Source organism: Lynx canadensis, chromosome D4 (assembly GCF_007474595.2).
Source record: "Lynx canadensis isolate LIC74 chromosome D4, mLynCan4.pri.v2, whole genome shotgun sequence".
In the NCBI taxonomy this organism is placed as follows: domain Eukaryota; kingdom Metazoa; phylum Chordata; class Mammalia; order Carnivora; family Felidae; genus Lynx; species Lynx canadensis.
This window is the reverse complement of record NC_044315.2, coordinates 28903697-28930233: the sequence shown is the minus strand read 5'-3', so window position 1 is coordinate 28930233 and position 26537 is coordinate 28903697. Positions and strand designations below refer to the sequence as shown.

The following is a 26537-nucleotide window of genomic DNA, read 5'->3' as shown; positions in this document are numbered from 1 at the left end:
AGACACAGCCCTTGTTTCCTCTGGCGGGGGGGCGGGGGGTGGGGGGTTGAGCAGCCTGTGCATGAGGCACAACGCAAACAGCAACAATGTAAGGCAGGCTACCACACTTGCTAAGGACACAGAAAGGAAGGCATTGCAGGGAGAGAAAAAGGCATGCGCAAAGGAAGGCTGGGGGCAAAGAAACGATCATGTAGAGATTGGAAATTATGGTTGGACATACGCCTAGGAGGGTAGAAATTAAAGTTTAAAAAGACAGCCTAGGGCAGTTCTGCTGATAGCCTCAAATAGCAGGCCAAAGAGTTTGTTCTCAATCCACTGTCAGTGAGGAAAAAAGTTCCTGGTGAGGATGAGTCTTTTGGAAAGATTCACTTCGTATTGATGCAGCGATAGATGGGGGATGGTTTGGTGGCTAAAAAACCAATTAGTTACTGAACCAGTCCAAGCAAAATACAATGAAACAATGGGGGAGGTGCTAGGAAAGGAAAGAAAATTCAAAATTTAATAAATATGTACATAAGGATACCAGGACTTGGCAATGTGGCCAGGAATTCAAAGAAAAAGAGGAGTCGGAGAATTCTGTAGCAGCTAAAATAAGGAAGTAGAGATGAAAGACTGGATGGGAAAAGTTATTTCTAATGTATCTGCATATAAATGTTTTAAAAGGAGATTGGAATATGTGTACATATGGGCTGGTAGGGGGCGGGAGGAGACCTTTGGGCAGACATGAAAAGAAATCAAAATCTATTTATAGAATGGCCAAATTAGCAGAATGGGTGACTTTCTAAGAAATAATGTATACTATTCCAACAGTGGGGGCGAGGAGGGAATCTGAGTAAATTAAATTACAGTACCATTTGTTAGAAAGCTATGCAGCTGCAGGGGCACCTGGGTGGCTCAGTCGGTTAAGCCTCTGACTTCAGCGCAGGTCATGATCTCACAGACCGTGGGTTCGAGCCCTGCGTCATGCTCTGTGCTGACAGCTCAAAGCTTAGAGCCTGCTTCAGATTCTGTGTCTCCTTCTCTGCCCCTCCCCCGCTCACACTCTTTTTCTCTCTCAAAACTTAAAAAATTTAAAAAAAGAGAAAGTTATGCAGCTGTTAAAAATTATGGCTCTTAAATTATATCAAAGGATATGGAAAACTGCTTAAGATATACTTTTAAATGAGAACTTTCAGTTTGAATAAAAAGATTCCAATTTTATTTAAAAAAGGTATGCACCTAGGGATGCCTGGGTGGGTCAGTTGGTTAAGCCTCCAACTCTTGATTTTGGCTCAGGTCATGATCTTGTGATTTGTTAGATAGAGCCCTGCACTGACAGCACAGAACCTACTTGGGATTCTTTCTCTCCCTTTTTCTCTGCCGCTGCCTCGCTCTTTCTCTCTTTCTCTCTTTCTCTCTCTCTCAAAATAAATAAATAAACATTTTTTTTTTAAAGATATGCACCTACATTCTGTATATCACATAAAATGTGTGGAAGGACTCATACTAAGTGGTTAGCAAGCATGGATGAGCTCTGGGGAGTAAGGCTGAGGGGGCAAGGGCTTTTGCTTTTTATATTTTGCTACTGCTTGAACTTGCTACAGAGAACATCTTATTTTGAGTTTTAAAAAGGGAGACAGGGTACCTGGGTGGCTCAGTTGGTTGAGCATCCAACTCTTGATTTGGGCTCAGGTTGTGATCCTGGGGTCATGGGATTGAGACCCATGTTGGACTCCACACTGAGTGTGGAGCCTGCTTAAGATTCTCTCTCTCCCTCTCTGCCCCTCTCTCCTGCTCACGCATGCACTCTCTCTCTCTCTCAGAAACAAAACAAAACAAAACAAAAACAACAATAAAAAGGTAGACAAAGGTCAAACTATGTATTCATACATCAAAAAAAAATGACTGAAGGGATTTATCCCAAAAAATTATCTCTGGGCCATTTTAATTTTCTTATTACAATTTTTTTTATATTCTAAAATAAATATGTAATACTTCTATAATTAGAAAAAAGTCATAAAAGGAAATAACCTATAATACCAATGGTACAATCTATTTTAAATCTGTTTGCAAAGCCAAAGGTTACAGGGTTGGGTGTTCTTTAAAGAGGTTTGGATCCAATTTCTTTTACTTCTTTGGGGCTCATGCTTACTTTTATTGCTGCTGAAGTGATTTCCACATTTTTTTAAATGATTTCCATTCAGTGTGGCCAAAAAGGAAAATCGAGGCCAACCACAAGGCAAGCCTTCCTGAGAGGAGACAAAAAGCCTCTGTAACCTGTGGAATGAAAACTTTACCAGGAGAACGTGACTCTTTTGTCATGAATGACTTCAATTGCTGGTGGACAGAAATTTTTAACGAGAACAAAGAGCATCGAAGCGATTTCAGTGCCCTGGTTGTCAATCCAGGCCAAGCACACTAGTAACTTTATATTATAACGATGAGGACAAAGAACAAGGTGTCCCATTCACTGCCAGGCTCCTGCAACCAGAGGGTCCTGGGCCTTTGCAGAACCTTTCACTGCGGTGGAAGGGAGAAGGAACTCTCAAGGAGCACAAAAAGGGCTGTGAGCAAGTAAATCAGCATCAACCATATACATAATGGCAGAGAATGGGTACAGAGATGAAATGATGTCGTCTGATCATTCACCAATGGAAAGATGTGCACTAAATCAGGGTCTTTTCTGTCTGACGCTGTTGTTTTTACTGAACAGTTAAGCGCCCAAGGAAATACCAGTTGGGTCTTAAAGACAATTTATAGCTGGGTTGGCCTCATTGCACCTGGCTGTGTTTTGACAGCAGGTTTCGTCAGTTTATAGCAGAAATTCTTGTCTACACTATAAGCTGTCACAAACGCAACTAGACCTTGGAAAAAATGTACCGCTCAGAGGCAAATCTCCCTTTCGCCGCACCCCTCCCACTTTTAATGAAAAGCAAAAACCTCCTGCTGGTGGCACAGCCTCCTTCTCTTCAGGGGAAATCAGGGAACCTCCTGGGACCAAGAGGGTCAGCCCCAGTGTTACAACCCAAGCGGGGTGCGCCTGCTTCTGGGCACCCGATTAAGGACTCTTTCTTTCCTCTTCCCTGAGGGCTAACTGCTGAATACAGCGGCCTTGTTGTTCGGAGCCAGGAAATTTCAGGATTCTGCTCTCTGAGCTCCCCACTCTTCCCAGCTGCCAGGCCGCGGAAAGAATGTCTGGGCGCCTTGCAACCGCCTGGCCTCGGAGCACAAGGCACGCAGCTTTGGCGAATGCCCTCTGCCCCCATCTAAAACAAGAAGGCAGTGCTTGGCTAGTTGGGATCAGACAATCCTTAACTTTGTTTTTGAGATTTTTCTAGTCGGCAAATGGCCTGGCAATGACTTCGGCAAATGACTTCCACCACCGTGGAAGTCACAGAACCTCCTTATAATACCTAGGAGGTGAGAGCACTGGCTCCCGGGACAAGGTGCTGCCTTATCCACCCCTGTTTTGTTTCGCTTTTTTAGACCTCAGGATTTTATTCTTTTCTGCTCCCAAGGACTGGGCCAAACAAATAACTTTTAACAGGTGCCACGCATCCCCGAACAGAAGGCAATGCGTCCTTTTTAGGAATGAGTTCATGGTGGCTGGTGGCCGACATCTCCCCCCGTGGGACAGAAAGGACAAAGATGCAAAGAGAGGATGAAAAGGTAATGGAGAGCAGCCCCTCCTGTTCCTTAATTTCATGGTTCACAGACATTCATTGACATTCAGACACTCCCAAGGGGAAGCTCATATAACCAGCCATGAAACTAGAAACGAGCAAGCTAAGGGGGCTGCTTGCCTGGACCCAGGGCAGAGTTTCTCACAGCCATGGGGGTCCACTCCCAGACACTAGGGCCCACTGTGATGGGTCTGCAGCTGCTTGGGGGACCAGCCCAGATTGGGAAGCTCCAGGCCTGCAGAGTCCTTTGACCAGCCCCACGCAGGATACCTCCCTCGACTTCCCAGGGCCCATGCTCTAGTGAGGGTCAGCACTCGGGGGCTGCCCTTCAGGCTCCAGGAAGCACAGGACCTGGGAAGAGTGGAGAGAGAGGAGGCCTCAAGCCAGGTAGCTTCCTGTGGAGCTGGGGCTGGGTGGGAAAGTCTCTCCCACAGAGGTGCCCATGGGCCGAAAGAGGAGGAGACAGCAGAACCTTCAGGAGGGGCAGGTCCTGGTCCCTAAGACAGAGAGATGAATCTAAATAGCGCATGCAGATAGGACCAGCTTGAGGCAGGGATGCAGAGCCAGAGGAGGAAGCTGAGGAGCTAGCTGCACCGGGGAAATGATGGGGAATGTGGGCACAACAGGTCAGAGGAGAGCTGCAGGCGAGCCGGCTCACTCCTTCATCCGGCTGTGTCCAAAGAGCAGAGCTGGAGGCCACCTGCTCAACCCACTGGTAGCCTCGAAGTGCTGCCTGGTGACAGCACCCAAAACATACACCACACTTTGCAAGATCTCATTTAACACACCGCTCAAGGTCAACCAGGCGCCCTCCTACAGCACCACTTGAGGCAGAGGCCAGAGGCACATGTCATGATGGCAGGCCGACAAGGGTGGGAGACTGTCATTTTCCCGACTCAGGGATACTCCAACTCAGCCAGATGATTAATTTTATATTTACACACATAAGTAAATCACTGTCCTAAGCAATACACCAAGCAGCAACCTTTACTATCCTCCACAGACTCTCCTGAGCAGCAATGTTGGGCTCACCTGGGGTATTCCAGAACTCTCAAGCCAGTCTCGGAAGATGTTCTCCACAGACAACTCAAGCCTTTAAAAATAAAATGAAAAGGAAAGGATTAAAAAGGTACAGAGCACTTATTACATAGCACGTTTCTATGGTACCTCACAGCATCTGTCTTCCAGAGAGGTAGCTGCTCTCTGGAGAAAGCAACGCTGTCCCAGGTTAAAGCGCAGGGGGGTACCCAGCCACACTCAGGACAGCTTCGGTCAATAGGAAGGTGCACCATGAAATCTAAACATCAGAGGCACACCATTGTAGGTGCTCTCAATGCCTTGGCAGGAACTGTTTGGTTGGGAGTACCGATTCAGGGACGATAGAGCATGTCCACAGGACACATCAGGCGTGACCACTTCCCCCAGAGCTGACGGCACAGTGAAATCCGAATGCTGTAGCACTAAGTACACCAAAGTGACATTTGAACTTTATCGTGACGAGGGGCTGTGACAGGCATAAATGGTGCAATTCACCGTCAGAGCACAGACGGGCTTGGCTGCAGGAGTGCACACGGTTTCCACGCCTCTGTTTTAAGCAGGCCCACATTCTGCTTTATTTGAAACATTACAGTTGCTTGTTAAGTCTGACCCAAAGTCAGCTGAAATTCTTTTTTTTTTTTTACGTTTATTCATTTTTCAGAGATGGAGAGAGAAAGAGAATGAGCGAGGGAGGGGCAGAGAGAGAGGGAGACACAGAATCTGAAACAGGCTCCAGGCTCCAAGCTGTCAGCACAGAGCCCGACGCAGGGCTCGAACTCACGGACCGTGAGATCATGACCTGAGCTGAAGTCGGCCGCTCAACCGACTGAGCCACCCAGGCGCCCCAGCTGAAATTCTTTTGGTTTCAGGTCCTGCTGATTGAATACTCCTTACATTTGTGAAATATCCAGTATATTTAGGGTCAAGAGACCTTAGGTTGTGTCTTCCTGTCTTCCTGGGCTAATGACGTTTAAAGCAACCCCAGCCCGCTTCTAGATAACTCCCACTCATGCCCCGTATCTCTGCTCGCAGAGGCCTTTCCCAAGCCCTCTCCCAGGCTGTGTGTGACACCCACTGTGCTCCCTGTCCCCTGCACCACAGCATTCATCAGTTTGTAACTGTCATTTATTTAACCACTTGCCCTTTACCTGTCCCCTTGCTGGGTTGAAGCTCTCTGAGATCAGGGTCTAATGTCTGTTTTACTCACTTCTCTAAATCCAGAACGGAGACCAGTTCCTGGTGTAAGACGATTCCCACTGGTATTTTTTATTGGAATGAGTGAAAACACATTTCACAGTGGACTCAATAAAAAATATTCCCTTTTAATTTAAAAATTACCTTTCCCAGTAAGAGATTCCCAAGGTGTTAGGCTCCAAAACGTTAAAAAACTGTATATATATATATAGAATATCCCTTTCCTCCCTCCCTTTAGGGGTTGCAGAGAAGCTGTGGAAAGATACAGTGCTGTCTGCATTGTGAAGGTACTGAAGTCCAGCGCTCCTTTCACCTCCCAGGCTGGGAAGTGGTGGGAAAGGGAGGAGGGAAAAGTGGGTGGGGGTGGGGAAGAGGGGGCCGGGCTGATATTTTCACTTCTTTTTTCTTCCCCAGTGAGAAGCAAGTCGCTGGGTGCCTTGGTCTTCCCGGGGCCAGGGCAAAAGCCAAGGTTGCCGAAGGGCTCAGCTGTTGGTATTTCCAAACAAAACAGGGGGCAAGAGGGACTACACAGACAAAGCGGTTTGGATTCATTTTCAAGGTGATGTCCATCTGTGGGATGAACAGCAGGGGAAGGGGAGAGGCCAGCGGTGGAGAAGGGGAGAGTGACGACCTCCCAAGGCTGCTCACCCTGGGCTCATCCAGGTTCCCAGACTCAGTGGAATTATTGGATGTGCCTCGTGTGCAGGTACCACCGGGTGCCACTGTCCCCGAGCCTTGCCCCACCTCTTTGTGGCCAGTTAGCAGCATCAATCCAGGTGTGAGTGGCCAAGCTCCCCCTCATGACCATGAGAGTGTAGAGATGTGTGTGCATGCACGTGTGCACTCATGTGCCTGTGTGTGTGTGTGCAGCACATGGGGCAGGGGTGGGTGGATGACTGGAAGAGAGGAGGTGGCTCCCAGAACACCTTAAATCCAGGTCACTGTTCCTTTTTGAGCTTGGTTGGTGGCACGGAGCAGTGCTGGAAATGCCTGTAACAGGCCTGATTGATCTGCTGGGGGGAGTAGGCAGGGCTGAAGGGGCCTCTTGGAGAAGTATCTGAGGAAACTCAAAGTGGTCTTATTTTCTAAGGAAATGTGAGGGGCTGCAAAGGCAGAGACTGTATAATTTCCACTGAAGACAAGGTGCTCCATGCAAGGCCTGCTCGTTTGGAACAAATGCAGACCACTCCCACCTTGTCTGGCACTCAGGAGGGCGGGTCATTTGGTGGTGCTGGGTTCCTGCCCTGGGGCCTCAACAACTGTGGGGGGGATCTGCTGGTGCTCTAAGTTGTCTGTCCTGATTGAGAGGCATGCCTGCTTTCTTCCTGTCCTTCCTTCCCAGAAGCTTTGCTGAAGCTTCTCCTAAGCCGCCCATTCATCTGCTTCCTTTCCTGGGTCAGGAGCCCTGGGGCCAAAAGCTCCTGTTGCCATCCTTCCAGCGAACTCAGGAAAGCCAAAGCAAGAGGCTCACTCTGACCTGAGCTCTGTTGTGCTGTGGCATTCTAGAAAAACAGGCATTCTTAAACCTTGCACAACTTGAGAGGAAGACAGGGAATTTAGAAAGGATTTAGACAAGAGTGGTAGTGAGGATCAAAGGGCCGAGTGCATTGGATCCGCAAGGGAGGTCAAGGGAACTGGGATTAAATGTCCTGAAGAAGAGAAGTCTGGGAGTGACTTCATGGCCATTTTTGAGTGATTTTACAAAAGATGGCGAACAGCTGTTGTGCCTCCCCGTGGAGGAGTAAGAGCACGGACATAAATTTCCTTCAGGGAATTTTAGCTTAAAAACACGTTGTTAGGGGTGGCATGGGGAGGGGCTGAGGAGTTCAGTCCTGGAATGCTACTGAGCAAGGCCCAGTCTTCACCAGAGAAAACTGAAGGACAGGCAGTGCCTCCTGCCTGCAGGCATTCATTCCCTGCATAGATCTATAGGGCACAGGGTTCTGGGGAAGGCTCAGATCGGAAACCTTGGGGCCTGTCTGGTAGGGACACACAACAGACATAGTCACCGTGCTGCCAGGGCCTGCGCGGAGAGGTGGGACTATGTGTGGAAGGGGCACCAGCTGCATCAGGTGCGACAGCTAGAAGGAGGACAGTGGGAGGTGTGTTAGGGGACCTTTTTTTTGAAGCTTATTTATTTATATTGAGAGACAGAGTATGCTCATGCAAGCAGGCTGCTGGCAGAGAGAGAGGGAAAGAGAGAGTCCCAAGCAGGCTCTGTGCTGTCAGTGCAGAGCCCTACACGGGGCTCGATCCCACAAACCGTGAGATCATGACGAAATCAAGAGTTTGATTTAACTGACTGCACCACTCAGGCAAGCCAGGAGTCTTCTTAAAGGAAGCAAAGCTTGGACCATGTCATGGAGGAAGGCTGTGCTGTGCCCAGTGATGGAGCAGGACCAGTAAAAGAGAAGGAAAGTGCATGCAGGTAAAGGGAGCTGAAGCAGGAAAGCGCAAAGCCATGGTCACCTGGGCTGGCACACGGAATGAGGTGAGGGAACAAAAGGGGTAACCTGTGAGAACGCTGAAACCCTGTCCCTGGGCCTGGGCTTCATCAAAGAGGCACTGAATATGGCTACAGAATGGCACAAACAAAATGGAGTCGAGGAAGAGTACCTGAGGGAAAAGAGGCTGGAGGCAGGGAGGCCAAAGTGGAGGCTGTGAATGTGTTCACATGAGAGGCTATGTGAGGAGGATTAGACAGACGTGGTGTGCTGGGGATGGATGTGGAGGGTGGCACTGGATGAGTGAGAGACCACGTGCAGACACTGGGCCCCATTGCTCTCTGCAGGATGATGCCCCATGGAATGAATACACATGCTGGTGAACAATTTGTGCTACGGTCTACAACCTGAACAACGGACCAGGCCAGCTGTGTGGGTTTATTCCGTTGGAAAGTATTAAGGCAAATTTTGCTTTGCCATATTTAGTATTTGCACACACAGGTACTACTATACCATGGCACCAAAAACAAAGCAAATAAGAACTCCTCTGTCCACTATCAAGTAAAGGCATAAAAGTAGCAGCTACTATTTATTGAACACCTACTATGTACCAGGCACTGTAGCGAAAATCTCATTTACGCTTTACAACATTTGTGCAAGACCAATACTATTATCCCCATCTCAGAGATGAGAAAATACAAATTCCAAGAAGTTAAGGGATTTATCCAAGGCCACACAGATGGTACTTGAAGAGCTGGGATCCAAGTCTATGCTGCCTGGCTACAAAGCCCCCGCTTTTCTTTCTATGCTGAACCTAGGCATCGTGATATGTTGGTCGTGACTTTCGGTGCAGGCAAATCTGTGGAAAAGAAGGGCCTGTGCTTGCTCCCAACACTCCTGCCTTCTTGCTCATGTCTCTCCTGCTGAAGGTGGCCTGGCCCCTGCTGTAGTCACCCTGTTTGTCTGCCCTTCGATTTCAGTTCTGAAGAGATGGAGAGACCCTTAGGAGGGGCAAAAGTGCGAGGGCAGGAGAGTTCATTGTTCAGCTGCATCCAGGGGCAAAAGACACTCTTCCATGAATGAAAAGAACATGTGTTTTCAGATCACTTTCCTTTGGAAAGGTTCAAAGCATCTTATAACCATTATCACTTCATTCCTCATAATATCCTTGTGAAGTGGGTGTCAATTGTTGTGTGTGGCTTCTAGCAGATGGAGAAACTGCAGCATGAGAAGACTGGCCAAAGTTGGGCCAAAGGGCCAAAGAAAAGACCCAGGTTTCTCGACTCCCAGTGCCATGCAGATGTCAAACCGCACTGATGCGTATTTGGGAATTGCTAATGGGGAATGGGACGCTGAACTATGAGAGGAAGATGAAAGCAGTAACTCCAGCTGCTAAAAAAACCATTATTTTTTTAAGGTACTAGAAGTGGCTTTACCTCCCAAAGAAGTTATAAGGGATGTGTGATTAATGCCTACTTTTTTTTAAGTAGGCTCACTGCCCAACATGGGGCTTGAACTCACAACCCCAAGATCAAGAGATCTACCGACTGAGCCAGCCAGGTGCCCCAATAATGCTTCATTTGCAAGGAAGAAATGGACTGCATGTTTGGAGGGAAAAAGTGACAATTATGTAGTTTTTGCTGTTTTGTCATAATTATTGAGGTGACAGTGCCGGTGAATTTTTAGGTCTGGACTTGGATATACAGCCATGGTAAAGCAAAAGTTGGCTTTTTCAAATCAAGACACTGAGTCTAAGCCAGTGGTGAATGTTTCCCCTCTGAGATCATGTGGCTTAAAGCATCACAACAACAAGCAGAAGCATTTCCACTTCGCTGGGACCCAGGACTTACAGGAAATTACTCTTCTGCATGTCTGATCACTATGGAAATTGATTTTATACAGATAGCTAAAAGTACACAGGCCCACGATGCATGCCCCCATATTTGTACTAGGGGGCGGTACTTCTGCCTCATTACCCAGGCCTCCTGGATATCTGGAACAGCACGTTGTTTCACCCTCCGGCTGGGAGAGTTCCCTCTCTGTACTCCTACATCCTGTAAGGCAACTCTGCATTTCAGGCGTCTGTCTCCAGTCCCTCTGAGCTATAAATGTGGTCACACATAGTTAACACGGCAGGGGAAAGAATATGCTGGACTCCCTGGCATAATGCTGGCTAGAGAAATAAGCTGTGTTTAAAGCTGAGAAAGTTTAAAGGCAATGGCTCTTCTCTCTGTGAGGTTAACATGCATAGAAATAGACCCAGGCTTGTGTGAAAATGGTATTGCGCTTGTGGTATTGCTTGTTCAGTTGATATCTGAGGGCGGAGTGACGAGGCTGGGTGGGCTGACCATCAGCTGTTTCTGCCACTTGTGCCTCTCAGCTTGTTGCTGACCAGAAGAGATGTCTTTATCACTCTGGCTCCCACCTGCAGCCTCTTGAGGTTCCAAAGATCACACACTCTCCATATCTCTAAAGGAAAGCACAAGTTGCGCAACTTTCTAAAGCCCCTTGCAAATTTCACGTGAACTAAACTACAGATGGGACAGACTTTGGAAGTGCAGGTACTAGATGCACTCAAGCACCGGGACCCTCAGTGCTCTGGTCTAAAATGGAAATGCCCTTGTTTGGCACATGACTGGCATTCTGCATGGATTTTCAAATTTTAGTAATTTATGTTCTGGTTTTTAAAATTTTTTTATTTTAGAGAGACAGGGAGCGTGAGCAGGGCAGAGGGGCAGAGGGAGAGAGAGAATCCCAAGAAGGCTCCACATTGTCCGCACAGAGCCCAATGCAGGGCTCAGTTCTGCAAACCTGGGATCATGACCTGAGCTGAAGTCAAGAGTTGGACACCCAACCAATGGAACCACCCAGGTACCCCGATAATTTGTCTTTAAGTTTTCTCTCTACGGTAGATACAAATAGTGTGCATCTCAGAACCGTGCACATGGTTACTTGTTTCTTGATCAAAAGGAGTCATTTGTGCTCGGGTAGATAATGAAGATTGCTGAAGTCACATTTATAAGCAAGTACTCCCTAGCTCTGTGGGGGAGGAAGGGTAGTGAATTAAACCAAACATAGGAACATGCACACACAGACATAATAATTGATGAGACCCACTGTTGATACGGCTGCAGTATCAGGTGGGCAGGGTGCTCTTGTATCAGGGCTGGTTGGCACCTAGGATCCGTTTGGATTTCCTTCTAAGCCCTTTCAGCTTTTTCTTCCCTTGGTCTCATAAAACATTAGCATTTAAACAGAAATCTCACGTTGAAGATGTGTGAAACACAGCTCCTCACCTTCCTCCCTCCACCTTCAAATCCTCTCCCTTTTACTCTCTCTGCCCCATACTGGTTCCTGAGACAAATCTCCCCTCCCCGAGCTATGTTTCCAGCGCTACCTCAGAGAATAACTGAGTGGCCAAGAAAGGTAGGTCAGGTCGTGCTGGACTCCTCCCTATAACTTCCAAAAACAACCAACCAAGTCTTACCTGTGGCCCCTCTGGAATATCCCTCAGATCTGCTCATTATTCTCAAACCCTCCTGCCACAACCCCTGCTGGGTTCCAGCTCTAGATCTTGCTGGGTGAACAACTGTCTTGGTTTCTCATTGGTGGACTTCCAGTCCCTCCCACCCACATCTATCTTCCACAGCAATTCCCCCCCACCCCCCGCCCCAGTATTTTTCAAACCTGCTGATGGCACTCTCCTACTTTAAACCTTCAGAGGTACTTCCTTGCCTCCAGGCTCAAGGCTAGGACATGGGGGGCCTTTCCCTGTATACCGAGGAGTCTGAAACTCCCAGGAGCACTCCCAAGAGTCATAATGATCTGTTTCACGTGTATCTTCAGCAGTGGATTAGGAGATCCCTGCGGGCTGGGCATGGAATCTATTCCTTCCCATCCCCTAGTGTCCAGCCTTTATATAAAGCCTGGTATGGGAGGTGCTCAAGAGATAATGTTAAATTAATCAAAGCAAAAGAACAACGCAAAAGCACTATGACACACAGGATGCTGGCTCCTGAACACTAACTGGTCTAATCTGAAGAACCTTGTCCCGATCAGAATGGCTCACGTGCCTAACAGATGTGCCCAGGGATCAGTTTGCAGCAGAGCCATAGATTAGAAGCTCTGGGGGTAGGTGTGGGGCCTTCGGAGACCCAGATAAAATTGGTACAATATGCTGCATAGGTAAAAGGGCAAACGGTCTGTTTTAATAGCTAAATTAGATTCTCAGTTTAGTTAGCAGGAAAGATGTTTGAGTCTCAAAAACTATTCTGGTATACTTGCTGAAACAGATTCCTTGTAGGGAGGAAATGATGTTAACTTTTAAGGGGACTTTCACAAAGAAGCTTAAACCTGCTAGCCAACACATGATCCTAACTGGGAGAGGCATCCTCTCCAATGGTGAAGGTTGGTGGTCGGTGGCCACTATCAAACAGACGGGGCTCTTCCACAATCGCAACAAAAGTCTCTTGATGGGTCCAACAGAATGTCCCTCCATAAATATTCACAATGGTAAAATCTAGGTCCCCTGGAGCCAGAGGGCTCAGGGCCATCCAAATGAACTTCATAACCTCAGTAGCAAGAGGATGAAAAGAAAGACCTCCCAAACCAAAAATGCACTTTGTTGCTTCCATGAAATTTGCTGTATTTGTGCCCTAAGAGGTTCTTCTGAAAGAATGCATAGTAACAGACTTCAGTAACAGCAATACACCATTTCTATTAATTTTCTTTTCTTTTTTTTCTTGCATTAGCTTCTAAGGAAACTGCTTAATTCTACCAGAGGGCATGAAAACTTATTTCAGGGAGGTACAGAAGAAAAGAAAAAAAAAAAAATATATATATATATATATATATATATATTGTTGTTCTTGACCTTAGGAATAATGGCCACATCTGATGTGATTTTTGCATAAAGAAAACCCATATCTCTGCTTTAAAAGAAAGGATTGTAAATCTGAAACATTTTAGACTTTCCAAAACAAACCACACTTCCTTCAGGAGCAGCCTCCTGAAAAGCTAATTATCTTGGCCAATTACTAAGCTCCATGCAATCTCCCCATATAAGACTTCCTACAGCATCAAAAGGCATGAACATGAAGAGGTAGAAATAAAGGAATTTATCAAATAATAGAGGTATGTTCATTCTGTATGGTGCACTGGTTTGCTTTATGTGTGTGTGTTCACATCTAATTTTATTTTATTTTTAAAGTTTACTTATTTTGAGAGAGAGAGACAGAGTGAGTTAGTAGGGGAGGGGCAGAGAGAGAGAGAGTAAGACAGAGAATCCCAAGCAGGCCCTGCACTAACAGCACGGAGCCCAATGCAGGCCTCAAACCCACGAACCGCACGATCATGACCTGAGCCAAAACCAACAGTCAGACGCTTAACCAAATAAGCCACCCAGGCACCCCCACATCTAATTTTTAAAAGTAAGTGGCTAATTGGAATTAGAAGTAGAATTGGAATTGGAATTAGAAGGTGAAAGATGGGAGTTAAGACAAAAGGGCAGGCAAAAATCTAACACTTAGAAAAAAATCTTCATGTCTTCACAGCCCCTGGAAACTCCCCTGAACCTATATGTCACCTTCTGGTGGCATAAACCCTGCCACCTTCCCTTTAAGACATTCATCTGGACTGCCTGTAAGACTGGCCCACCTACATGGAAGACGACCTTGTGTGGGTCCAAGTAGTGTCTGTGTGAAAGAATTCATTTCCACATTTGGAGACCCAGTGTGAGCATAAAAACATAGTTAAATCTGTGGGTCAGAAACGAGAGGAACATTGGCTCCACTTCAAAGAAATGTTTGATTTCTCAAGATGCCCCCCTTTAAGGTTAAATACCAATTTTGCTATTAGAAATTATGTTTCAGGGTATTCACTTTTACTGTCTAAATGAAGACAGGAAATTAGAAGGAGAGGGTTGGAATGAACCTAGTCTAAACTTTGATGTAGGTCCTAAACCTCCTCCTCCTGTACGTGGTCAGCTCCTCGTGCCTCAGTCCTCTTACTGGTAAAATAGGGGCAGACATGTAATGCACCAAACGGTGTTGGATGGAAGGTTAACTGAGTGTCTGCATATAGAAACCTTCCAATGAGTGCTGGCTCACAATAACCACTATGATGGGGCGCCTGGGTGGCTCAGCCAGTTGAGCATCTGACTCTTGATTTTGGCTCTGGTAGTGATCTCATGGTTGTGGGATTGAGCCCCACGTTGAGCTCTGTGCTGAGCATGGAGCCTGCTTAAGATTCTCTCTCTCCCTCTCTCTGCCCCACTCCCCTGCTTGCTCTTTCTCTGTCTAAAACAAAATTAAAAAAATAAAAAAAAATTAACCATTATGATGATGGTGGTGGTGGTGGAGGACTGTAATAAGGATTAAATGACTTACTGTATATAGATCCTATATACAGTGACTGATGCACGGAACATGACTATTGTTTTAACTGTATCAATCATTGATTGAGCACCTACTTTTCACAGGTATTATATCCTTTAATCCTCCCAAGGGTGAAAAACTGAAATTTGGAGGCATGAAGTAACGTGCTCTGAATCTCAGATCTAGGAAGGAGCCACAGTGATGTAAGAACCTAGGAGAACTTGACTTCAAATCCCAGGCTCTTATTACTACACTATGCTTTTACCTTCAATTAAACAGTATTTCCTTATATTAAGCTACATTAACTAGAGAACCCTAACCTAGAACTCTCCTCTCCTCCATTCTTTTTCACAGTAACTAAGGCCACAAAGTGTCCTTGGCTTGCCTCTTACACTACTTTCAGGGCTCATCTATTCTGGGCCCTCCCAAGGCTGCATGCCCTAACTCCCAACACCCACCTGGGCCTCACTCTCGGTCTGGTTGACTGTCCTGGGACTCCCTCCGCCTGGGAGAGAGTTAGTTAAGGGAGGAAGATTGAATTTTCTAGATTGTAACAAGCCAAACAATGGCAGGATCCTTTTTTAACATTAAAAGTAAAACCGGGCTCTTAATTCCTAAATTGGTCCTCACCTTTTTTCTTCTGGGATGTTCTCCAACAGCATTTGAAGGAAATCCTGGAATAAGAAAAAAGCAAACCATTAAAGATGTCCATCAATAAATAACTCTGTCCGGAATCATGCCAGAGACCGGGTGCTCCCAGCTGCTGACAGCTTACCTGGTAGGGAAGCCAGGCCTATGTTGACTTATTATATGATATATTGTATTTATTAATTTACCAGGGCTTCAATCCAATCAGTTAAAGAGATTTGTTTTGTAAAACCCACAAACAAATTGAAAAATGTACTGTTTGTTATTTTGACCTAACCCACCAGTTTATTTTATTTCATGTTTAACTATTTTCAAAAGGCACCATCCTCTCCCTACTCAACCACGTTCTCGTCATGAGCTTTCCCTAGAGATCCTGTTACAACTGGACAATCACAAGGCCAAGGGGCTAGTGACTAACTTGCAACATTCTTGCATTACTCTAAGGAAAGATAAAGACAGGCACCTGGCTCGCTCAGTTGGTGGAGCATGTGACTTTTGATCTCAAGGTTGTGAGTTCGAGACCCACGTTGGGTGTAAAGATTACTTAAAAAAAAAAAAAAAGATGAAGACAAAAATCAAGACAATTAATCCCCCAGTGGAAGAACAAAGATGTCACAATTACAAAATGTTTCATGGGCCCATGCCTCCACCTGCAGCCTCTTCCATGCTACTGTGAAAACGTCAATTATTTCACATTTAGGATCTTTCACTAATAGATTTTTCTAAACTAAAGGTATGACTTAAGACACACTCATTTTTCCCTTTATGATGGAAAATTTCAAACACACTCAAAAGTAGAGAAGAGTATAATTAACCTTCATGTACCCATCAACCCATGGCCAATCCGCCTTAACCTCTTACCTGCCTCCTGTATTATTCAGAAGTGAATCCCAAATGTTACACAACTGCATCAATCAATGTTTCAATAAATTATCTAAAAGATAAGGACTCTTTAAAAAAAAATAGCCATGGGGCGCCTGGGTGGCTCAGTCGGTTGAGCGTCCGACTTCGGCTCAGGTCATGATCTCAGAGCTCGTGAGTTCAAGCCCTGCGTCGGGCTCTGTGCTGACAGCTCAGAGCCTGGAGCCTGCTTCTGCTTCTGTGTCTCCCTCTCTCTCTGCCCCTAACCCACTCACATTCTGTCTCTGTCTCTGTCAAAAATAAATAAACATTAAAAAAAAAAAATAGCCACCGGGCACCTGAGTGTCAGTTGGTTAAGTGGCCAACTCTTGATCTTGGCTCAGGTCATGATCTCACAACTCATGGGATGAAGCCCCTCGTCAGGCTCCTCGCTGACAGCACAGAGCCTGTCTGGGATTCTCTATCCCTTTCTGCCCTTCCCCTGCTCTCAGGCAGGAGCTCGCTTTCTCTCTCTCTCCCTCTCTCTCTCTCTCTCAAAATAAATAAATAAACACACATTAAAAAAATAAAAATAAAAACATAATCACAATACCATAGGCCTAAAAATTTCACATATAAATGTTTAAAGTTACATTTATATTTAATTGGCACCTTAAGTACTGTGACTAATCTTTTCAGCCCATCTAATTCTAGAATCTCGATTTGGTCTCAACTAGGTTTGTCAGATAAAATACAGGATGATCAGTTAGATTGGGGGCATACTTACACTAAAAAATTATTTGCTGTTTATCTGAAATTTGAATGTAAGTGGATGTTATGCATTTTTATTTGCTGAGTGACCCCAGACTAGTGTTAACCCTAAGTTATCTGCAGGGTTTGATAATACTCAGTCTGGATAAATGTAGAATATGAAAGAGAGAAGATGAATATTAAAGTTTCTAGGGGCTTGATATTGAACAATAAACAAGGTCTACGCATGAAGTTTTTCTTTTAATAAATTGAAAACAACCTTTTAAAATAGGTCCTTTAAAGAGGGACCTGTGTGTGAGCCCAACTGATCAAATAAGACACCACCAAATGACTCTCTTCAGAAAGAAGCCCCACCCTCTGCCCCAGCCCCAAGAACCAAGTCCTCAGATCCAGGGTCAGCTCGGGGCTCTGATGAGATCCATCTAAGTCACGGTGCAAGATGGAAGCAGCACTGACCTTCATATTACAAACAGATGGAACTGCAGAGGAATGGAAATCTGCAAACAATTTGTATGACAAGGTGTTCTCTCCATCATGGCACCAAGCATAGCCGCCATCCCTTTCTGTGTGTTTACAAGTGGTAAAGGCCATTTCTTCCACAGGCAAAGTCTCTCTAGTTGGAATACTAATGAAAGGTTTATTTCTCCTAACCTCCCTTCTCCTTCCAAGTTATTATTTGTCTACTGCTGCTTCACCTACAATAAATGATACAAAGAGCAACAAAACTAATTTTTAAAAAATGTATTGTGTAGTCAGAATGGAAAAGGACAACTCCAAACAGAATAATGCCTCACATCTAAAGTCCTTCCTAGCACCTTCAGTAGATATATGGAGAAAAAAGAGGAAATGAATAATATCTAGAATGTGAGGAATTATTATTTAAAAAAAATTTTTAATGTATATTTATTTTTGAGAGAGAGAGACAGAGTGTGAGTGGGGGAGGAGCAGAGAGAGAGGAAGACACAGACTCTGAAGCAGGCTCTAGGCTCTGAGCTGTCAGCACAGAGCCCGATGCGGGGCTCGAACTCATGAACTGTGAGATCATTGCCTGAGCTGAAGTTGGACACTTACCGACTGAACCACCCAGGTGCCCCTGTGAGGAATTATTTTTGTTTGAGGTTCTTAATGTCATTATTTTTATAATTTAATTTTTTTAAATGTTTATTTATTTTTGAGAGAGAGAGAGAGAGAGAGAGAGAGAGAGAACGAGAACAAGCAGGGAAGGGGCAGAGAGAGAGGGAGACACAGAATCCCAAGCAGGCTCCGAGCTATCAGTACAGAGCCCAATGCAGGCTCAAACCTGTGAACCATGAGATCATGGCCTGAGCCAAAGTTTTATAATTTAAATAATTATTTTGTAAAAAAGTTAATTTAGAAATTAATTTGTCACAATCTGGTATACTGATTACTTTGCAAATATTTCTTTCATTGGCTTACTGATAGTATTCTTGCTTCTTAAAAATCTGAGTGCTGAGGCATGCCTGGGTGGCTCAGTCAGTTAAGCATCAGACTTCAGCTCAGATCATGATCTCACAGCTTGTGGTTTCAAGTCCCACGTCAGGCTCTGTGCTGACAGCTCAGAGCCTGGAGCCTGCTTTGTATTCTGTGTCTCCCTCTGTCTCTCTTCCCCTCCTCTACTCACACTCTCTCTCTCAAAAATAAATAAACATTAAAAAAATTTTTTTAATCTGAGTGCCATAATTATAATTTACTAAGTTTGCTTCATCATCTCCTTATAGTCCATACTGACTCATTCCATATTCGTTCAGTAATTTATGCTCAATTATATAGGAGAGAAAGTGACGTTAACTCAATGACAAGGAGGAGAATTTAACTGCAGGAGAAGCAGGTAATTCAGAGTTAACTTTAATTCTTCCCTTTTGCATTTTTCAATCACAATTGGATCTTTCTTTATAGGACTACAGAACACAATGTTCCAGAATTTTGTGTGAATATAGGAAAAGTATAGGAGGTCTCCAAGAAACCTTGCTTCATTTTTAAGAAAGCAGGTGGTCATCTGCCTCATCCTGCCTCAGGGTTGAGACCTGCAGGTCACATGGCAGCTTGCTGGTGGCTTCCAACCAGTGCTGGGGACAACAGGTCTAGAGGATCACGATGGATCACAAAACCCCAACACCTCGAGCATCTCTAAGTCATGGTGCCTGTATTCCCATGGGCCGTGTGAATGCCATCCACAGTGCTAGATCCATCCAATCCAAAGACATTCTTGTCCCCATTGCTGTATCAATGGAATCAACCCTGCTGGTCCTTCTTACTCCTTTTATAGACCTAATCATTAACCACAACCTGCTAGTTTTCCTGGCTCTTTTTGGAAATTGGCATATACCCCAGAGTGGACTCATGATAGAAGCTTTCCCCCTCTTCTCACAACAGGAAGACATAAAAGGAAAAATGTCTCCTATGGTTATTCTTTCCTTCACTACCTCTTTTCAATTCTTCCATCCAGCTTCTTTCTTCCCTTCAACATGTTGGCTGAATTTTAAGTTACAAATCTTAACTGGACAAGGAGGACTTTCCTTAAAGCCTGATTCTAGGATCATTGACAAAGTTAGCTAGCAACAAATGCCAGAGTCCCAGTTTGTCACCTCTACAGTATGCCTGAAAAAAAGATTAAAACCAAAGGCAAACCAAACCAAACCCAAAACCCAAAACCCCTGTTGTTTTGACAGTGGGCTAGCATAAACTTTTATCTGGATCCTTGGAAATTGTTACAAGCCCTCATCCCAATCAAAAAATACATTCCTTGTGAATATTTTGTCATTTCCTACTGTCATAATAATCTATATTCCTACTCTTGTAATAACCTATATAATCAGGTCAGTCCCAGATAGCTTAGTTTGATTAATACCTAATAACAGTGAATTAGGCATGATTAAAAAAAATACACTAATTTTTGGCACAAGGCTAATTTGGTAATTTCTTTTTTTTTTTTTAAGTCCTGGTAAAAATATTCAATAAAAAGCAGGTACACATATATTCTACCAGACAAACTGACAATGGCTTGATAATTGCACAGGACTAGTGATTTCTTTCAGATGTTTTATGAATAATTACCATGGTCATGGGGAGAGGGAGGTAGGAGAGGCAAAACAAATAACCAAATAATTTAAGCAAGGACAGGGTTGGCAGGGTAAGAACTGAGAAATGAACTGGTCAGCAAGAAGTCATTGTTAACATGTAGTGGGGACTGGGAAGATGGTAATACCATAAAATATTGGACAGGTGGGGTTTCACAAGGGATATGATTAAGAAGTAAACTGGAAAAAGAAGAAATTGAAGGACTTCTTTTTAATTTTTTTAAATGTTTTTATTTGTTTTTGAGACAGAGAGAGACAGAGCATGAGCAGGGGGAGGGGCAGAGAGAGAGGGAGACACAGAATCCGAAGCAGGCTCCAGGCTCCGAGCTGTCAGCACAGAGCCCGACGCGGGGCTCGAACTCACAGAGGGCGATATCATGACCTGAGCCGAAGCCAGACGCTTTACCGACTGACCCACCCAGGTACCCCTGAAGGACTTCTGAGCAAAGAACCTGGATCACAGCCTTACTCATCATTAACAAGTAAAAAAAAACCAAAAAACAAAAACCATCAAAAAATAAAAATTAAAAAAAAAAAAAAGACAAAAAATGGCACCGGCAGCATCCAAACAAGGAAATAAGTACAGCGTCACGGCATAAATTTGAAAAGGAGACAATACTAAGGAAAGAAACATAAGAATCCAACACAGCCTTAAGCCCTCCCTCTGCACCACGTAACCTCATGCTTAGCAGTAGTGGGACTGGTAAATTGCCCAAACCCTGCAAATTCTCACAGATACCCACACATTTGGAAAGAAACAGGACTATCTTTACCTTTCCTCTACCACCACCACCACCGAGTCCTCTTCCTCCTTCTTCTTCTTTTTATTTATTTTTTATTTTATATATCTTTTTGACCATGAAGGGACTAGAAATGTTTACTAGAGAGAGATAAGCAAAACCTGGGAAATAAACAACTGAGGAGGATGCTCTTTGATGGACCGAATAGCTTCTAGAGATCCAAGCAGAACTGCAGGAACACTATTGAGAGAGTACCTGCAGTGGGAAAAAGCTGCACCCAAATTAGGTGATGGGAATCTTTGCTGGGGACATTTAACAGAATTTCAAGAGTTAGTGCAGCCAAATTTTTGCAACAAAAGCTGTATGTAGCTCCAAGTGGAGCTCTTGCCCTTCACTCTCTCCGTGCATTAACACCCAAGGTTTAAACTATAGCTCAGAGGGAAAGAAAACATGTCTATGACAAGTTGGGAAATAAATCAAGAACAAAGTTCTAATACATATGAGAATAAATAAAAGGTCAGGACAGGGCTACTTATACTGAGAATGAGCAAGAAGAAAAGTATGGCAACTATGCAAATTAATGCAACAAAAACCCACATAAAGAGAGAGAAAGAACTAAGAAACATAAAATAAAAGACAAAGACTCCAGTCTTGAAGAAAACCTAATCTAAGGAACAGAAGAAAATTCTCTATGAACATTTACACTATAAAATAATTGAAAGATTATAATAAGAACATAAAGTCAGTAAAATGAAAACTCAGACACAAGATGACAAACCAATGAAATGAGATGAAAAGAGAGATTTCTAAGCAAAGAAAATAAATTAAGGACCAAAATAATACCAGTACAGGAGCACCAATAATACAGAAACAGCAATAAAAACAGACATTAAAGAAAAAAAATTGCTATAATGTTATAACAACATTAATAACAAAAATAATATCATTTGAGATAAACACAGGCCATCAAGAACAAAAAGACAAAAGCAATTAGAAAATAAAAGATATGGAAGGCAAAGATGATATAAAATAGAGGCAGGTGCCTGGGTGGCTCAGTTGTTAAGCATCTGACTTCAGCTCAGGTCATGATCTCATGGTTTGTGGGTTCAAGTCCCCACATCAGGTGATCTTAAGCCCCGCTTTGGGTGAACACAAGCCCCACCTTCAGGAGAGGCCCGCTTCTCTCTCTCTCTCTCTCTCTCTCTCTCTGCCCTCGCTCACTTGCATCCTCTCTCCCAAAAAACAAAACAAAGATGATGTAACATAAGGATAACTGGTAACCTTGAAATTCAGGACCCTTCAAGGGAAAAAAACCCAAATGTGTTCAAACATACAGCTAAGACAATTTTACTAAAAGAAGGAAGAACAGAAGGTGAAACTGGAAGTGCACACTCCTTTCTAGGGAAAAACAAACAAAAACATAAAACTGATGCAGACTCATAGACACCGAGCTATTTTCTGAGTCAATTACTAAATGTCACAGATAAAAGAAAAAGAATCCTTCTTTCATCTGAGTGGTATATAGAGGAAAAAGTAGTTTCTACAGCTTTATTAATGTCAGGAGGCAGGTTAAGCAATAGCCGCAAAGTTCTGAGGAAATGAAAATGTGACCCGAGAATCTTATACCAATCCAGTTTGTAATTCAACTATAAAGGCAGGGGCGCCTGGGTGGCGCAGTCGGTTAAGCGTCCGACTTCAGCCAGGTCACGATCTCGCGGTCCGTGAGTTCGAGCCCCGCGTCGGGCTCTGGGCTGATGGCTCAGAGCCTGGAGCCTGTTTCCGATTCTGTGTCTCCCTCTCTCTCTGGCCCTCCCCCATTCATGCTCTGTCTCTCTCTGTCCCAAAAATAAATAAACGTTGAAAAAAAAAAAAAATTAAAAAAAAAAACAAAAAAAAACTATAAAGGCAACAAACATTCTCAAGCACATACGAACTCAAAAATCACAGAAGCAGTGAGTCTTCAACTTGAACATCAATTTGATAACAAGTCCAGCCAAAAAAAAGTCAAATCAAAATATGGCACTCCTAAATACATAAGCATGAAACAGTGACAGGGGGTGAAAGTGAAGTCCTTTACATACAGAGCTAAGACTATACAACTGTGAAAAGTATGGCTACAGCACATACTGTAAAGGATATAAACCTTAACTATGTGAAAATATTCACTAAGAAAAGTTTCAAATTGAGGGAAAAGTAGTAGAAATACATAACTGCTAATTTCTTCAGCTTTTACAGAAGTGAATAAACAAATGCTTTCTTTTTTTTTTTTTTTTTCAACGTTTATTTATTTTTGGGACAGAGAGAGACAGAGCATGAACGGGGGAGGGGCAGAGAGAGAGGGAGACACAGAATCAGAAACAGGCTCCAGGCTCTGAGCCATCAGCCCAGAGCCCGACGCGGGGCTCGAACTCACGGACCGCGAGATCGTGACCTGGCTGAAGTCGGACGCTTAACCGACTGCGCCACCCAGGCGCCCCACAAATGCTTTCTAAAAAGAAAATAAATAGCTAAAGAGAAAAAAAATAATTTCAACCTCAAAGACTTTTTTGTAATCATCCTTCTTAACTATAGAAGACTCTTTTTCTCTCTTACATGTATCTGAAGTTCAGGAAAGTTTTTTGCATTCACTAGTTTCTTTTTCATTTGTTAAATTCAAGTAAAATAAAGTTGAAAACACTTCATTAAAAAGCACATACAATATAATCCTATTTTTATAAAATTATTTTATTTTATTTTAGTTTTAGTTTTTTTTAACGTTTACTTATTTTTGAGACAGAGAGAGACAGAGCATGAACGGGGGAGGGTCAGAGAGAGAGAGGGAGACACAGAATCTGAAACAGGCTCCAGGCTCTGAGCTGTCAGCACAGAGCCCAATGCAGGGCTTGAACTCATGAACCGCGAGATCATGACCTGAGCTGAAGTCGGACGCTTAACCGACTGAGCCACCCAGGCGCCCCTATAAAATTATTTTAAAATATATCTTTGTGTCTATACATGTGTACACACATACACACACATATATACACTATATACAGATATACATCCAGATACATGTATACATATCATCTATAACATATAGAAAGGGAGAAATAGAGAGTCTAATTCCTGGAATGAAGTTCACCTAATATTCATTATGGGTTTTTATAGGTGGTGGGATTTTAAATATTATTTCACATTCTTCTTTGTACTTTTATGTATTGCTTGAATTTTTTTTTATAATGAGTATGTGTCAGTGAAAAAGCCATAATTTCCAAACTTATTGTGGTACTGGCAGAAATAGAGATTGATGGAATGGAATTAATAGTCCAGAAATAAACTGTAGATAAAATAAAGTCAACTGACTTTCAGCAAGGATGCAAAGACAATTCAATGGAGGGAAAGAATAATCTTTTCAACAAATGGTCATGAGACAACTGAATATTCACATGCAAAAGAATGGAGTTACATCCCTACCTCACACCATATATAAAAATTAACTCAAATGGATAAGAGACCTAAATGTAAGAGCTAAAGCTATAAAACACTTAGAAGAAAACATAAGAGTCAGTCTTCACAACTTTCAATTAGGCAATGGTTTCTTACATATCATAGCTAATGTATAAGCATCCAAAGATAAAAAAGATAAATTGGACTTCATCAAAATTAGAAGTTTTTGTTCTACAAAGGACATTATCATGAAAGTGAAAAGACAGCCCATAAAATGAGAAAGAACATTTGCAAATCATATATTTGAAAAGGGACCTGAATCTAGAATATACTAAGTACTTTTAAAATTCAAAAATAAGAGACAACCCAAATGAAAAACTGGCAAAGAATCTAAATAGACATTTCTCCAATGCAGATACACAAAAGGCCATGAAAAGATGCTCAATATCGGGGTGCCTTGCTGGCTCCGTGGGTAGAACACCGGTCTCTTGATCTCAGGGTCATGAGTTTAAGTCTTGAGGGTGGAGCCACTTTAAAAAATGCTCAACATCATTAATTCTCAGAAAGATGCAAATTAAAACCACTTCACACCCACTAGGATGGCTATTACAAACAAAACAAAACAAAACAAAACAGAACAAGTGTTGGTAAGGATGTGAAGAAATAGGAACCCTTGTGTACTGCCGGTAAGAATGTAAAATGGTACAGCTGCTGTGGAAAACAGTATGGCAGTTCCTCAAATACAATTAAAAGATAAGAAGGCAGGGACTCAAACAGATATTTGTATACTAATGTTCAAGAAGGCAGGGACTCAAACAGATATTTGTATACTAATGTTCAAAGCAGCATTATTGACAAGAACCAGAAGGTGTAAATAACCCAAGCATCCATCAACAGATAGATGGAAGAACAAAATGTGGTTAGATACATACAATGGAATATTGAGTCATAAAAAGGAGGGAAATTCTGACATGTGCTCCAACATGGATAAACCTTGAAGACATTATGCTGAGTGAAAGAAGTCAGACATAAAAGAATAAGTATCGTACGATTCAAACTCATGAGTAGTCAAACTCATAGAGATGGAAAGTAGAATGATGGTGGCCAGGGGCTGGGGGAAGAAAAGAATGTGGAGTTATTGTTTAATGGATACAAGTTTCAATCTGGGAAGATCAAAACATTCTAGAGATGGATGGCGGTGACAGCTGCACAACAATGCGGATGTACTTAATGCACCGAACTACACATTTCAAAATGGTTCCAATGGTAAATGTTGTTATGTACATTTTACCCAAGTTTAAAGGGTAAAAACTAAAATTAAAAAAGAAAGATGAAGTACTGCTACGTGCTACAACATGAACCTTGAACACACTGTACTACATGAAAGAATCCAGCGCAAAAGGCCACATATGATATGACTCCATTTTCACGGAAGGCCCAGAACAGGCAAATCCATGGAGACAGAAAGTAGGTTAGTGGTTGCCTAGCGCTGGGGGGAGATGGAAACGGGGCGGTGGCTGCTAATGGATTGGAGGCTTCTTTTGGGGGTGCTGAAAATGTTCTGAAATTACAGCGTGGTGATGGTTGCATGATCTTGTGAATATACTAAAACCACCGACTTGTACACTTTAAAAGGGTGAAATTTATGGTATGTGAATTATATCTCAATAAAGCTGTTATGTGAAAACAATAAAGCTGTTGTTCACAGAAGATAAACAACAGAAAAACTGAGCAATTTGGTGGAGGGGGGCACTAAGTATTTCACGGGAAGTTGAAATCGGAACCTCCGAAGTCACGGTAAATGTGAGGCACTCATTTAACAATGCAGAATCTTGGTGAGAAGTGGTTTTAAGCAGTAGGAGTTTGGGCTAATCAGTCAACCAAGCATATAAGACTTATGAGCCCCTTTTCGAGATGTCTTTCCAAATATATGCTTAGGAACACCTTCCTTTCCCCCACAACCAAAAGAAAAAAAAGAACGTAGAAGCAAGGAACAGCCATCCAGTCTTGTCACATCATGCTATTCCCTCCACAAGTGTTTTAGACTGTGCATGCACATCTGTTACATCTAACACTGTGGGCAATGTGACTTCAAGACTGTGTATGAGCACCACTGTCAAATAGCAAAAATACCCATCAGACCAATCTGTGCTGAGGCTGCATCTTCTATTCTCTATCAGTTATGAGTGCTGTTTTCAGAGCCTCTCTCTCTTTGTTAACTTTCTTGCTATGTGCAGCCCGGCCTCGTGCCAGTATAAGCTGACAATGTCTTTCTCTGATAGTTTTGTGGCCAGGCTATCTG

The 26537-nt window shown here is 43.4% G+C and overlaps 1 protein-coding gene across 9 annotated transcripts in view; it reads right to left on the bottom strand.

Annotated features, from left to right (window-relative positions):
- Nucleotides 1–26537, bottom strand: part of LOC115500058 (aminopeptidase O (putative)) — a 346654-nt gene that overhangs the window by 98468 nt on the left and 221649 nt on the right. For all 9 annotated transcript variants that reach the window (XR_003964365.1, XR_003964363.1, XR_003964362.1 and 6 more), the window contains exons 10-11: nucleotides 15343–15386; nucleotides 4695–4755 (exon numbers count right to left, since the gene is read on the bottom strand). Coding sequence is in view for 4 of the 9 variants with exons in the window: in XM_030294374.2 (XP_030150234.1) it covers nucleotides 4695–4755; nucleotides 15343–15386 (105 nt within the window). In the remaining 5 variants the exon portion in view is untranslated. The remainder of the gene's footprint in view (nucleotides 1–4694; nucleotides 4756–15342; nucleotides 15387–26537) is intronic.